The sequence below is a fragment of the Budorcas taxicolor genome, chromosome 24, assembly GCF_023091745.1.
Source record: "Budorcas taxicolor isolate Tak-1 chromosome 24, Takin1.1, whole genome shotgun sequence".
NCBI lineage: Eukaryota > Metazoa > Chordata > Mammalia > Artiodactyla > Bovidae > Budorcas > Budorcas taxicolor.
The window spans coordinates 15,882,294-15,898,078 of record NC_068933.1 but is presented as its reverse complement, the minus strand read 5'-3'; the positions used below and the strand labels follow the sequence as shown (position 1 = coordinate 15,898,078).

Here is a 15,785-nt window from a genome sequence, read left to right as displayed (position 1 = left end):
GCATAGCTGTTGTATCTCTAGTCTGTAGAAGATAGCTGTTCTTTTTAAGTGAGTGTTGTTTTTCCATTTGAGAAAACATTTAGTTCCAAAAGAGTTACTCTGTCTGTGATGAGACTATAGAAATGGAGAAAAGAGAGGTCAACCCCTTGTTGCCTTCAGGAAAATATCATCAAAAATTACAGTTGAAGTTTTCTGATGGTTGACTAAGAAGCTTTTCATACAGTTGCTGCCATAAGCTTGGTTGCAGAGAAGTTTAAAAAAAAGGTGTGATGATATGGTATATCAGAGATGAGGGTAGGGTTTGCAAGTTTATGTTGCCAAAGTGTTGCTGATTATAAGTATTTTTTAGCTGGAGTAGCTAAAGAAGCTGAAATAGCATGGTTTTGTTGAAAGCTTTGGTACTAGAACTTGATATGGGGCCAACACCTGTTAAACCAAGAAAATAGGAAAATTCCAGGCAGAAAAGGTACTCTCTGGCCATGGAAATTTGAATCAGTTAAATTATTTGGGGCACTATAGTGACTACATATCATTGTATGTTTGCCTTAAAGATTGCTGTGTTGAAAGCATCTTGCTGACCCGTAGCAGCCAGGGAGACTACTGGCCGTTCCTGTCCAAGGCCAGTGTTCAAGTTAACAGGCCATTAGCCATCAGGGATGGGCAGCAGAAATTAGTTATTTTTGGAAACTTTTATTTACTTTTGGGCTACTTACTTGAGCAACTGATACTGTACTCTACAGCCTTTGAATAATTGGACTGTGTAAGGAAGATGCCATCAATACCTGTTTAATCATGGGCCTGTTTAAATATATGGACATGAATGAAACCTTTTTGAAAGAAATTTTGCTGTGCACTGTATTTTCAGCCACATTGGTCAAGCTCTTTGAACAGTTACGTTGTATTTTTTCTTTCAGCTCTATTTTTCCACTATAGGCACATTTAAAATCAGTTTCCATAGTGACATCTGGTGGTAGTTTTGAAATCCTAGAGAGTATGTTTGGAATGATAAATATTTTTATTTAACAGCTCCAGATTTCCGGCTTCTTTCAAATTTTTCAGCTTTTAACAAACTCCCCCTGAAAATGCCTTCCTTGTATTCTTGAGATTGGAGAAGCTAGGCATCTCTTGTTTCCGTCGTGTTTCATTAAAGCCGAGAAATGATTCTTATAACATTGCTGGATGGTGCATATATACCAGGCTTGTTTGAACTTGTCTTCTGGGCTCAGAATGCACAGTGTCGAATCACACAGTGGCATCCTTACCTTGCCTGCTGCTTGCACGCTGTAATTTTTTGACAAGAAAGGTGTCATTTCCACCAGAGCCATCTCACTGGCTTTGTCTGGTACATCACCGATTATCTCATCTGGCTGCAGGGAGCTCTGCGGCAGCCCTGGGCTATCACTTCTTTGTCTCTCACAGCCCAGGCTTACAGATCATCTCGTTGGTTGCATGCCATTGTTGCTCTCCCAGAAAGTGACAGACGAACAAAAAATAGGCACAGAGAAGGAGGTATTTGAAGACGAGAGGGAAATCATTGGAAGTCAGCGTATGGATGTATATATGTATGTGCCAAATAAAATGGAGTATTATTGTTGGTGTGTGTTAAAAAAAAAATCTCTTTAAAACCAAGTTTAACTATTTTGTTGGTTGTTTCAGGAAAAGTGAATTTATAACCCAGTGTGCAGAAAAGTAGGAGTTATTGAAAGCTGGTTTGGTAGAAGATCGTGGACGGAGGAAAATGGGACTGGGTTTAGTTTTGAGAATGAGCACAGTAGGTCGATTCAATTCCAGCAATACCTGAGAGTCTTCGGTGGTTGTTTTCCTGTGTTAAAGATACTAATGAAGAAGTCTTCATGATGGAATTTTGAAAATCTGTTTCTTTTGAATGAGTTAAGGTAACTGGAGTTACAGAAGAGAGCCATCTATGCATGGTGGCCGTAGCTCTAGGAAGGATGGGGGAAAGAGTGGTGACACGTGTTCAAGAACTGAAATAATGACTGAAGGAATAAGGAATAAGTGAGTAAGGGCTGAAAGAATAAAAGGTGCTCTGGCCAGATTTCTAAGTAGTTGCTTTGTTGGTTGTCTCAGAAACCAGGATGCCTGTAAAGAATAACTGAGATTCTGATGAGCCCCTGGCTAAGGAGGTACCTTATTCTGGACTCGTATAAACTCTCTGCAAAAATCTCTCTGCCAAAGTATGGTCTAGTCCCACCTACGCTGTGCTTTCAGAATAGTGGTTCGAATTAGAATCTGCAATTAAAATATGTGCTTAGGCACTGGACCCTGGACCTCTGTGACCAAGCGGAGCCCTGGAATCCTCTCTGCTTTACTGTCCTTGGAGTTTGGGAAGGACTCTTACCTCCACAGTGGGAAACTGCTTGTGGGGTCTCATCATGGCAGCCCCCACTCACATCCGTGGTGCCCAGCACCCTTGCTGTGGCGGTGTGTGTGGCAGTGGATCCGTAGCTAATGATATAGCCTGATGGTGAAGAGCCAAAGTTCTGGAATCACACTGGCTCATTCACGTCTCAGTCCCACCTCTTTAACTGTTGACTGACTCCTTAATCACTGTGCTTCTCAATCACTCTTAAGGCCATTTGCTTACTGTATCTAAACTTCTGCCTCCTTGTTTGTGACGCTTGGAAGAAAATCAAATGATTCCTGTCTTCTTTAAATGATTTAATGCATGTAAGCACCTAATGAAGTCCTTGACATGCAGTAAATCCTTCTACTATTAAATTATTATAAATATAGCAAATTTACTCATTTTATTATCTAAGCATTTTTTTTAAAGAAGAGATTATTCAATACACCCTCCTTTCCCTTTGGAAATTAAAAATTCACCTTATTTTTTAGTTACCTATCAGCTGTATTAAGTAATTTTGCTCTTTTATAAGGATATAATAAAAGACATTAAAACATGAACATCTCAGAAGTCACTATATGAAATATACATAAAGATATACAGTCCAAGAATTCATGAAATAGGAACACCTGAGTATCTCGCTTAGGCATGTTTAATTGCTAATTCACGCAATTCTAGTTTCTCCCATATTTGAGTAGAGCAGCTTTGGTGTATCACTTTGAACTGATGGTAATATCTGGCGGTTCCCTGGACCTTGACACCTTCCCTCCAGACTGTGGCTCAGCAGTCAGGCACAGACAGGTGGGGCTCCCCCTCAGTTGCTAGGTTGATTGGGAGAGAGGGCAGTTCCCAGCAGAAGCATCTGTCTCATACATGTGCACTGCAGTCTGGATGCTTTCAGACCAGACTCCACATGGAACTGGATGGAAAATCAATAGCTGTTTTTGTCTGTGATTTAAATCTTGTAATGTATTTGCATTTTCTGTCTCTTTTCCTAATACCCTGACACTAAAAAAAAAAATACCTGTTATATGTGAATGAACACTTAATTCACTCCTTCTGAATTCTCATCTGCAAAAAAATGGACAGAGCAGCATTGACCTGTCTTTTCAGGGTTTTCACAGTAAATTTGGTTGACTGCATGTTTGTCATACTAACGGTAAGACTGATGGGATTTCGTTGGTACCTGAAGTCAGAGATTCCTGGTGTTTGAACTCCAGCTCTGCCATTTCCTATGACCCTGGGAAAGCCTCATCCCTTTTAATCTGAGATTTTCATTCACAAAATGAGGATAATAACACCGCATATATGGGAAGATTAGATATAAGGAGTAAATAAAATAATGCAGGTAAGATAGTTATAGTGCCTGATACATAGTGAAGACTGACAAAACTTTTCCTAATTATTATTATTAAATGCCTACAAATGACATTGAGAGGGAGACACAGTTTTTAAAATGAACTAGTTGAGGATTAGAATTCAAAAGGGATGAGTACAAGTACCGTGTACCTGTCTTGAAATTTTCTAATCATGCTTTACCTGCCAAGTGATTTATGTTACATTTTCATGACATGGCAGAAATGAGAAGCATCTGTGCATTCATCTGTTTATGTAATCCTCTTAGAACATTCAGTTATTCCCTGATGTCCTTTGTTATCAATTGATGGGAGTGATAAAAAAGAAAAACTGGAAAAGATTACTTTCCCATGGTTACTAAGGGCACTCTTCTTTCAGGCTAAAAACAGATATAATTTTGCTAATTTAGTGAACAGATTCAGTATGCAAAGACTCATGTTTGGACAAGAGAAGAAGGAAAATATGTTTGACTTATCTGCTGCGCAGACACCAGCTAGCTCCTTTTTTATTTAAGAGTTCTGAGTCTTTGTTCTGTAGTTTTAGGAGGAGATCCATTTTGAGGGTTTGCTAAGAATTAATGAAGCAGTAGCCGTAATGCTTCTGAATAGCAATACATATTCACTTTATGATAATCCACTTTACATTTTAATATTTAGGTTTGCTCTTTATAAGTTGGAAACTTTTGGGGGAGGGTTAGATATAGTTATTTAACATTTAAAATAAAGGAGGTCTTTTTTTATATTAATAACCTCAGATAAGCACATATTTAAATTTACATTGTGATCAAAAAGTAAGAAATACAGATGTGTATTTGGTCAAAATAAAGACTGCTTCATTTCTGAGCACAGATTGAATTGATATTTGTTACTTTTTCCATAGTATTCTGCATTCATTGGAAAACTTTAGGGATTCTAGAGTTGTAGGATTTCCAAAGTTCAACCTGGATCATATTGAACAGTAAAAGTAGCATTAACCCACAGTGATGCTCTTTGCTGTGGCTCAGATGGTAAAGAATCCACCTGCAATGCAGGGAACCCACGTTCAGTCCCTGAGATGGGAAGATCCCCTGGAGGAGGAAATGGCAACCTACTCCAGTGTTCTTGCCCAGAGAGTCCTATGGACAGAAGAGCCTGGTGGGCTACAGTCCATGGGTCATAAAGAGTCAGACATGACTGAGCGACTAGTGTACACACACACACACACACACACACACACACACACACACACACACTGCACAACAAGAGAAAAAATGCAGCGATGTATTTTGGGAAAACCAGATGACAAGATTACACCATTGAATAAAAAGGTGGGGTTTGCTCAAGACAAACGGATATTTCCGCTGTTAATCACCCTGAGATTAAGTAAGCCTATGAGTGATTTCAGGGTCTGGGCCAAAATGTTACAGACATTCTAACCATCTTCTTTGTAATTTTATAGCTCTACTTCTCACTAGTTGACTTAATAAGTCCGAGTTTGGGTCCATTTGAGGACGATTCTGTACCAAGTTCAGTTAAGATATACATTCATTCTTGTTCAGTCATTTAATAAATAGTGATATAAATAATGAAATAGTAATGTGCTGGGTAAACTGGTATTTGACAAGAAGGCTGTCTCTGCCCCTATGGAACTTGTAACGTGGTGAGAGCACTGGTGTTTGTAGCATCTTGATTGTGTTGCCGTTTGTTTAAGGCTATTAAAAGAAACGGAAAGATTTCAGGACATAAGAGACCATATTTGCCTATTCATTTCTTTGGGCTGTTTGAGACTTAAATCAGAAAAATTTTGTAAAGCAAAGCACTCCACATAGTGCCTGGCACCGAATACTAACGATGACAGAAACTTCTATAAGAGTGATAGTATGTGCCAAGTGCTGTATTCTAATCATTGTAAGGGTATTAGTTCATTTAATCAGCATATTGTTGTTATCCCATTGTACAGAAGAGGAAACCAAGGCACAGAGAGGTTGGAGAGTTTGCTTAAGATGGCTTAGCTGTGAGCCTTGCGAAAGTCAGAGTTGTCGTGTAGGCTGACACTTCCCCATAGTGACAGGTGGTGGTTGTTGACACAGCGCTTCATGCTTTTCTTCCTCCTTCGCCAGGTGTCATAGAGACTTCAGACCGGCTGGACCGCGAGTCGACCTCTCATTACTGGCTGACAGTCTACGCATCTGATCAGGGCGTGGTGCCCCTGTCCTCCTTTGTAGAGGTCTACATAGAGGTGGAGGATGTGAATGACAACGCACCGCAGACGTCGGAGCCTGTTTATTATCCGGAAATAATGGAAAACTCTCCCAAGGATGTATCTGTGGTCCAGATCGAGGCATTTGATCCAGACTCTAGCTCTGATGACAAGCTGACATACAAAATCACAAGTGGAAATCCGCAGGGATTTTTTTCAATTAATTCTAAAACAGGTATGTGTTAATACTATTATGTATCAAATAGCCATGCTTGAACGCTCTTGATTTGGGGAAATTTAAGAATTAAATTTCTTTATTTGCCACTTTATGTTCGTTTCTGATAAATAATTTTCCTTCAGAATTATTCAAGACAAGGTTTTATTCTCTGATGAAAATGTAGCCCCATTTTTTTTTTCTTTCAATTTGCTTTTATAAAACTACTTTGCTTCTTAGTAGAGTTTCATTTGCAGGTGAAAAAGCAAATATTGTAGTTTCGTTAATAGCTCCTAAATTTAGTAATGTATTTTAAACTTAACTGCAGATTCTACTGCTGCTGCATTTTCCAAACTCTCCGTTTTATGAAAACTATCAAAAGAGTTTATTTCACACTTCACAGTACTTTTTTTTTTTTTTAATGTTGTTTTGGAATTTTCCCATAGAGCAGTGCTGTGTGTCTGCAGGCAGTAAAGGATCCGAATTCCGTAATTTTCAAATTGGGAGCAAATTCTTGAACTCACACGTCAAATTTTCCTTCTAACCATTTTTTTCTCTGAATGCCCAACATTCTAAGAAGGTAATTCCTTGACTCCAAAGTCCTTATAAACTGTGAATGTTTGAGCTTTTACATTTGACAGTGCATCAACTTTTCCCTTAAGTCTTGGTTCTCTTTATCCTGTTTCACATACACGTGCACAGAGGCTCAGCAGAGCTATCCTTTGTGTAGTAACAAGTTAGCTGCCATTTATGCATGAAAAGTTTGCAAGTGCAATTTACAAGCTGTCTTGATCATAGTTAAAATAGGAGCCACCGCGTGACACCAAGAGGACAGTTCCTTCATAGGAAGATAAAACTTCTCTTGAGGGAGGTCATTGCCCTTTGAACCTCGACTATTCAGTGAGTCAGTACTTTCCATAGAATCTAGTTTCCATAACCTAGATTATGAAGAGGTAGGTTTATAATTTACATACCTCTGTCCAGCCTTTGCATATTATGTGATATATTATTTAGGGGAACTGTCCTGTTCAGTTATTGAGTTGTCTATTTGATATATCAAGGAAATAATATATAAAATCCAGAATTAAGAAGGCATTCTCAGCTTCCTTGCCAGTCTTTGTTATTCTTTTTTTTTGGTACCGTTCTTATTTTATAATTTACTTTGTTGAACTTAAAAGGAAGCAGCTTTTAAGGTAGAGAGAAGCTTGAGTTCAATATCCATGTACTGAAATGCTTATTGAAAGATGCTTGATAAGGGAGCATGTGTGTATTGAATATTTGTGTCTTAAAAAGTATGTTAAAAAATTAGTTTTTAAACCTCTTGTCACCATATTCCAACCTGTCCTAAAGACTTTCTTGATTAGTACAAGTAAACAAGATTGATTTTTGACTATACTTTTGCCTTGAGATTAATATGCTCTTGCTCTTTGGCCAAATTCCGATGTGTTCCTCTGATGGAGATTAAAGAGTGAGGTTTGGATTGTTAGAAAACCAGTAGCTGATTAAGAGTGATTGAGCCCTATAAGAATTTAATTATGTGAGAGAAACAGGACTTTCGGGTCTTTGCTTTTGGAAGTGTTAGTAATAGGATGCCAAGAGGGTTTCTTGAGCCCAGGAATAAGCGCTGGAACTAAGAGATTGTGCAAGAACACCCTGGTGGTTCAGACAGTAAAGAATCTGCCTGTAGTGCGGGAGACCTGGGTTCGATCCCTGGGTCTGGAAGATCCCCTGGAGAAGGGCATGGCAACCCACTCCAGTATTCTTGCTTAGAGAATCCCCATGGACAGAGGAACCTGGCAGGCTGTAGTCCATGGGGTCACAAAGAGTTGGACTCAACTGAGTAAGGAACAATTTCACTTTACTTTTTCATAAAGATCGGAATCAGCAATACCTCTGGTTACTAAAGGCTTGTTTAAGCAGTGTCTTTTATACTGTTTCACTGCATTACTCATAAGTCAGTTCAGCCTCATTTTTGGTGAAATAAAAGGAAAGAACTAAGAGCTAAAAAATTTAGAATGCACCGTCAAATATTAAAGAAGAAAGATAAGATATTTATAAAAATTTCAGAGGAGGATTTCACAGTCAAGAAACTATTTGCTTGAAACAGGGGTTGGTCACAGACCTTGAGAAATGTAGAAGCCACAGCCTTGGGGTGGTAATTCAGGAACATAACCACCCCTTTTAAACAGTTGCTTGATTAGTTAGACTTTAAAATGTTTTCACTTTTATACATCATCTCTCTTGTAGATTAGATTAAGTCCTCTGTGAAGAGACAGGCAAGCAGGCTACACATATGCCCTTTGGAATATCTGAGCAGATACCGTATGTTTGGACATAATGTGTATTTGAGGAGAAGGAGAAAGCAACTGAGAGAAATTATATAAGTTAGAGCTACTGTGGGGAGCCTTGAAACCTTGGTTATCTGTCTGCGGCCTCTGAAATGAGGACGATGCTGCTGTTGTGTTAGGTCTTGAAGAAACGGGATTAATGTGGCATCGCCACTCCCTTTAAGTCTGTTTGTCCTGACAACTCTTTAGAAGGGATGTCTCCTGAAACCTCAAAACCCTTCCTTATCTTTGGGGAGAAGAAATCCCATTTCGGAGTCCGCAGCTAGCTCCCAGACCCTTGGGCGGCATATAGATCCTGTTTATAAAACAGCGGGGGAAAATACATTGAGATTCCCAAGAGGTTTTATTTATTGATGAGTTGAAGGCAGATAACAGTGGAGAATAACTGTAGTTAGCACTCAGGAATATTTGTTGTGAAGCACGTAGTAAACTGTGTTTTGTGAAAATGTCTGATCACAAGTCACCTAAGTCTCTGAAAGTCTAGAAATAACCATATGTTAGCATGGGCACTGTAAAAGAGGATAGTAAATATACAGCCCCACAAGGTCTGCCTCTGGATGCTTCTGTTTCTGCAACTCAGCAGATAATTTGGGCATGATCTTCAGGGTCCAAATGTAGCGCCTCAAAGGGTACATGTGCCTCAGAACTTTTAAAGCAGACTGACTTTCAGTAGGCTGGTCAGGATCACTGGGGGCCAGATTGTGAAAGCTGGTGAAGACAGTCAGGTAGAAGAAAGTTCCTGTGATGTGCTGACTCATCACCCCACCTGGGGTCCCAGAATCATGTTGCTTAATTATTAATGGCAGAGTGAGAAAATCACCGGGCTGGAAGGCATGAGATGTGGGCGGTAGTGAGGTTTACCTCTGAGATCTTGGAGAAAACTGGCTTCCAGGTCCTTAAGTTTTGTGATTAGTGATGAGCATCTTTGCAGCTGGGAGAGATGCCTCGGCCTCGCCCATGTGCACTTGTTAGTTATCTGCTCTGTTAACACTGCATGAGATAACCAGGGTCTCAGTAGATTGATAAATGCATGCCTGTCCTTTGGATGAGCAGATCTGAAGGAGTGAAATGGGTCGCTTGCTTCTGAGTGGTGAAGAGAAAACTTAGAAACCTGGTGATTATCACAACATCCCGCAGACTGAAGGAAATCTGAATTCATTGCCATTCAAATCATTTTTTACACATCAGATGTTTACTGAGCCGCTGCTGTCTGTTCAGCATGTGAAGAGGTGCTCTGAGAGTTGGTAGTCTGCGTGCATGAAATAGCAGAGAGAGACAGGTGGATGTGAGATGTGTGCCCAGGTGCTAATAAATGCCTCTGGAGGAAGTGGGAGAGTGATGATGACGGATGTGGTGGTACAGTAAGGAGGATGAGGCCCCTTGGAAAAGTTAGTGTGCCGATACAGCAAGTAGTCAAGTGGATGGCGGGAGAAGGGGTTCGGGGGTGTTCTTCATGTTGGGACAGTTGGAAGGAGTGGTGAGGCCAAGAAATCCAGTTTGACGAGTGTATGAGAGAATGGCTGTGCTTGGTGGAAAGGCGTAAATACCAGAAGAAGGGTTCAGGATAATATTTATGTTATTTTTATAAATAATGACCTATTTTGGAGAGTCTCCGTGCAATCCCTTGGAATGTTCTGTATAAACTTAAATCAGATGACCTCACTAAGTCCTCCTGGAGAGGAGGAAACATCCCCCCAGAACCTTTCTCTCTCCTATTGTCATAGTGGGATGCCTCTTTTTTTTTTAAACGGAACCAAAAAACCTTGTCTAGGACTGGGTTTGATCAGCTGAATTGGAGATTCTCAGTGACAAGTTTGGATGAACCTTTTTAAATGTATTTTGTGCCTGGAACTGCCTTTCTGCATCTCAGATGGTTCCAGTTATGTTGTTTATAGCTGGGGTGGCAGGGTGTTTCCTTTCAACAGAAGGGACAAGCAAAAGCGACTTGATCCAGTTTTCTTTTCTAATACACACTTTTGTTAATGCCAGAAGTTCTTATAACATTTCTTGTTTGATTATGCTCAGTATCAGGGTAAATCTGCTTCTTTTAACAAAACTCATGCAGTTGCTCGAGGTGGGAGAGAGGCAAGAGCAGAGAGCGTTAGATCGTCTGAGCCCTGGCAGCCTGGCTCCTGCACACACATGCGTCACAGCTTCCTTTGCAGAATGTCAAGGACAGAGAAGAAGGGGGCCCAAACAATGGGGACCAGTGTGCACTCCCAGGCTCCGCTCTCTACAGGGAACCTCAGCAAACTGGAGCCGCCCCAGCAAAGTGTCTTTCTAGTTAATGCTATCAGCTTGAACTTTTGAGGTCTGATAGGTCGCTTACAGTTGGCATGTAATTTCCAAGTGTTCATTTGGGGCCTGTGTGTGCTTTAGAAACGACTACACTTTTATTCCCTAATCTCTGTGTTGGTATTTTACAGGTTTTGGACACAAAGCAAGTATTGCTCTTTACTTTTAAAAAAGTTGTATTGGAGTGTTGTTGACGTACAATCAATTACACATAGTTAAAGCTTGTGATTGGATGAGTTTTGACATAGCTACCCAGCTGTGAAACCATCACTGCAGTCAGGCAGCAAAGCTACCCATGTCTCCCGCTAAGTTCCCCAAGCCTCTCCCTTCTATTGCTGTCTCTTCCCACCCCCAGGCAGCCACTGATCTGCCTTTAATCACTGTATATTAGTTTGCCTTAAAATTTTCTATAAATAGACTCATAGAGTATATACTTTTTTTTTCGGTAAAGGTCCTTACACTCAACATACCTTCTTTTGAGAGTCACGGATGTTGTAGTGAGGACCAGGGCCCACTGAAATAGTTCATACCAGGCAGTTCTAATCCTGCGTGAGCTACAGCATCTTGTTCTTTCCCCAGAAACCGCAGGGAAGGTTGCGACCCATTCTTTCTCCTGCTCCTTCTGCCTCCTGACTGACCCCGATGCAGACCCGCTTGGCCGCAGTGAATAATAAACTGTCTTTTCAGTGACAGTGGTCTTCTGATCTGGTGGCCTCACCATTCTTGAATGATAAGAAAGCCTACATTTTCAAGCACTTTGAGGCAACTGCTGCTCGTACTTTCTTATACTCATGTACAAACAAGCATGCATTATTTTTTTTTCTCATCTTTTTCACTGGGGTGGTAGCATACTGAACACAGTGATAAATATCTCAGGTTTTTCCCTTATTAGCATTCGAGGCTGGAGAAGGAAATGGCAACCCACTCCAGTATTCTTGCCTGGAGAATCCCAGGGACAGGGGAGCCGGGTGGGCTGCCGTCTACGGGGTCGCACAGAGTCGGACACGACTGAAGCGACTTAGCCGCAGCAGCATTAGAGGCTGTACCTTAGGAAAGTTACTTTGTTGTAGTCATTGATGGGCTTGCCACATTATTATAAGAATATAGGTACATATCCATGTACCTTTCATACCTACTTCACTGATCCACTTATTTACACTGTCTAGTAAATGTTTGTTGCGGGGCGGTGGGGGGGTGGTTTCTATCTTCCCATTCATTGGGGTACATTTTCCTGTTGGGGAACAAACACTGAAAAAGAAATTTTTTATGGTTAAAAATAAATTCATCAGAAATGTGTATTAAGCAGAGGTGTCCGTTTTGAATATAGTGTGTCTGTGGATGTGATTTCTGTGTGTCTGCAAGAACATCTTCAAAGGGTTTAGTCTCTTTGACAACTATTGGATCTGTTTCCACCTGTTTAAAATTTTAAATGGTTTAAAAATTTCTTGAGGCTGTTTCAGCTTACTGTTTTCCTAGCTGTTTCTTTATCAATTCTGTAGAGTTAAAATTTCGTGGTGTTTTGGAGCCTGATCTCTACTCTAAATCTCTTATTATTAGATCTGAAACACGTGGCACCATTGGAATCACAGAAGCCACAGATTCTGTCTCTGTGGGCTGATTTCTGTGAGACCGTCGCATGCTTGTTGCCTTTGAGACTTGACCTTGAAGGAGACGGCCAAAGGGAAACCAGCAGCCCTTGGCTTTCCTTCTTTTGCTACTCTTTGTGCTGTGTTCTGGTCTTTCCTGTCCCACTGTTCCACCCCTGACCTCACTTTTAGATCAGGCTGAAATAAAACTTTCTCCAGGAGTCAGAAGGGCAGTGACAAGTGTAGCTTCTTAAGCATGTGGCACTTTATGTATATTACAGCAGCCTCACGTAGCTGATCTTTACAAGCAACCCTGTGAGACAGGCAGAGACTGCAAATGCCAACAGTCTGCTGTCTTCCCCATTTGTGTTTTTCCCAATTTTCAAGTAAATTATATGACTTCAGTGGAGAAGGAAACGGCAACCCAGCCCAGTATTCCTGCCTGTGAAATCCCATGGACAGAGGAGCCTGGTGGGCTACTGTCCAAGGAGGCACAAGAGTCAGACACGACTGAGCAAGTGAACCACCACTACATAGGGCTTCAGGGAGAGGCAGAGGCCACCTGAGGTCAGGGCCAGGAAGACACGAGTTTCACGACCGCTGCTGCTGGATGCAGGATCCCATGTTCACTCGATGGGCTTTCGGGTTTGGGATGTACATGCGGTTTCAGATCTGTTTTGTTCTGTACCTTCTCTGTGTTTTGCTGAATTATATGATGGTTGCTTTTTAGGCGAATCTTACTTCTAGTAATATTTTCAGACCGAAAAGCACAAAGCTTGTAAATAACACTAAGTTTTTAAACTTCTTTTATTAACCGTGTACGGCAAGGATCATTAAACCTTTCCCATGAAGGGCCAAGTCTGAAATAATTTCAGCTTTGCACGCCACACAGTCTCTGTCACAGCCACTCAGCTCTGTCACCGCAGAGTGAAGGCCGCCCTCGACAGCAGGGGAATTAATGAGAATGGCTGTGTGTGCCAATAAAACTTTATTTATGAGCATCGAAACTTGCTTTTCATATATTTTTCCTGTGTCACAATATATTCTTTTGTTTATTTCTGATTAAGAATGTAAAAGCCATTCTTAGTTTGTAAGCTATACAAAATCAGTTTGGCAGTAGTATTCCAAACCTTTATATGTTGATATATTTACTAGTTGGGCTGGTGGTACTGCTGATTTATTTCTGAGAGGGTAGAATACTTGATATTCCTGAAGTAAGAATTAAATTTATTTTCCATTACTCTAAGCAGTGAATACTTTAAAAAAGATGAGATCTGTATTTTGCTTCTCCAGGTTATTAAAATTCTTCTTTAAAGAATAGGAGTAGAATATTAGTTACCAAAGTTGAAATCTCAGAAGACATTTATCAAGTTGATGATAGACTGTTATTCAGATCTCTTCTACTTTGAGAAATAACTGTTTCTCATTAGAAGATAAAATATTTTCAAGTTTTGAGATTTTCACACTTCTTTGTGCTATTATATCCTGTTAAAAATATTTCAGAGCTTGAAATTCCAGCTCTCACAGTTGGTTATATGTATATTTATCAAATCTTTACCATTTTCTCCATTTTTGTTAATTTCTTATTCTGCATTGAGACGTTCATGCTCAAGTTAACCAAGTGATAGCTTCATATGCTTTGTAGAGGACAACTTTATACAGGGACCTTTTATTCATTTGTTTACATGCAGAATAGAATAATGAAGGGTTATTTTATGTTCAGTGTAAGAAATGTTCTTTAATTGCAGATAGAATAATGTATGTGTGTGTATATATATAGTAATCCCTAAAGCATGAGAAAGTCATAAAATGCTATAATAGTGAATAGGTATGCTGGGTAACCATTCATGTTCTAGTCAAGTGTCATATTACAACTATTTTTTCTCAATCAAAGAGAAAAAGCCGCATTTTATTGTGGCTGAACAAAGTGCAATAGGAAACAGCTATAGCTGCAAACAACTTCCGAGGGTTTCCGGTAACATTTGATAGCTGCACAGGAAGGAAATGAAGGGCCAGTCACTTTACAATGGGAGGAATTCATTAAAAAAAAAAAAAAGTTTACTTCTTTGTGGTCTTTTCCCAAATATTTGCAAATATTAAGGAAGACTCTATAGATTTTACCTGTTCTTCCTGCTTATTTTTTATTTTACCATGAAGTATGTTATCCTTAAAGTCTAATAAAAATCAGATTTTGTGCACTGCTTTTTCTGCAAATGTTGGAATAGATAAGCTTTTCCCCCCAAAATCTGTTAATCTTGGATCCTTAAGATAAATTCTTTCAAGGAGTATTCTGTTCTTTTCTATGTTGCTGAATATCATTTGCTAAAATTATTTTAAGTACTAGTATTTTAAGATTTTGCGTTTAAGTGCCTAAGTGAGATTAGCCTCTTTTACATCAACATGATGTTAACTTTATAAAATGGGTTGGGTTTCTTCCCTTCTGTATCAGTGCTGTATCTGACATTTGTGGGAATGTTGAAGGCAATTCCCAGTAAATTGCATTTGGCTTTTGATCTTATGTTTATCTCATGTCTCAGCACCATCCATTTTTTCAGTGAGAAACAGCTAGTCAAGATAGAATTAAAGCCAGAAGAGAAGTCTGGAGATTTCAGGGTGCAAATTCTTGCTCAGCCCCTGCTTGTGTGACTTTAGGCTGGTCATTTGATTTCATTCTTTGAGGGTTTTCCACGGGACTGTGAAAGTTTGAACTAAATGAGTTCCGAGCGCCCCTCCAGCCTTGACAGCCTATGAATAGAGTTCCATTTTTGGCTCCAAGCCTAATCCCGCTGGCACCAGGACTGCAGAGACAAACAATAGCTGCTCAGATGGCGGCAGCTGCCAAGAGAGCTCCAGACAGGCTGTGGTTACATGCAGCCTTAGAACACCACCTAAATAAAGACAGCGCTGAGCTGCAGAGGATCGCTGGGCCCAAGGGCCAAAGCTCCAAGGGGACGGATGCTGAGTGATAACTGCAGGAAAATGGGAAGTTCGCTCTTGGCCTGTCAGGCGGTCTGTATTTTTAGATGCGAACTCCGGTGGCAATGCCCACCTCCCTGCCTGCCTTTGCAGGTCTGCTCTGCCTTTCCACCATGGGTGCTCGTCTCATCTCGCTTGTTTTGTGGTCTTTCAGGCCTGGCTAAGGTCCTGAAGGGTCAAGGTGAGAACCAAGTAATGATACGGAGGATGTGGTTACTGCTTAATACTTACTCTCCAGTTGACTTGTCCAAAAATTAGCAAAATTCATACGATTTCCATTGCACCTGTTGGAAGAGGAGTCTTAGAAATTTGAATAGGAAAACACTGTCCTCGGGCTGGTTTCTGTCCTCCCCGCTCCTGTGGTGTCCTCTGTCTACCCACTCTCCAGACCTCAGGACTTGTAGCTGTGCTCTGTGTAAGTTGCAGTTAGCAGTCTTGTTTTGAGAACACTGTCACTTTATTAAAGC

At 40.4% G+C, this 15,785-nt stretch overlaps 1 protein-coding gene across 1 annotated transcript in view; it reads left to right on the top strand.

Annotated features, from left to right (window-relative positions):
- Positions 1-15,785, top strand: part of FAT1 (FAT atypical cadherin 1) — a 106,505-nt gene that overhangs the window by 39,416 nt on the left and 51,304 nt on the right. The window contains exon 2 of the mRNA XM_052661434.1: positions 5,820-6,134. Within this exon, the coding sequence (XP_052517394.1) occupies positions 5,820-6,134 (315 nt within the window). The remainder of the gene's footprint in view (positions 1-5,819; positions 6,135-15,785) is intronic.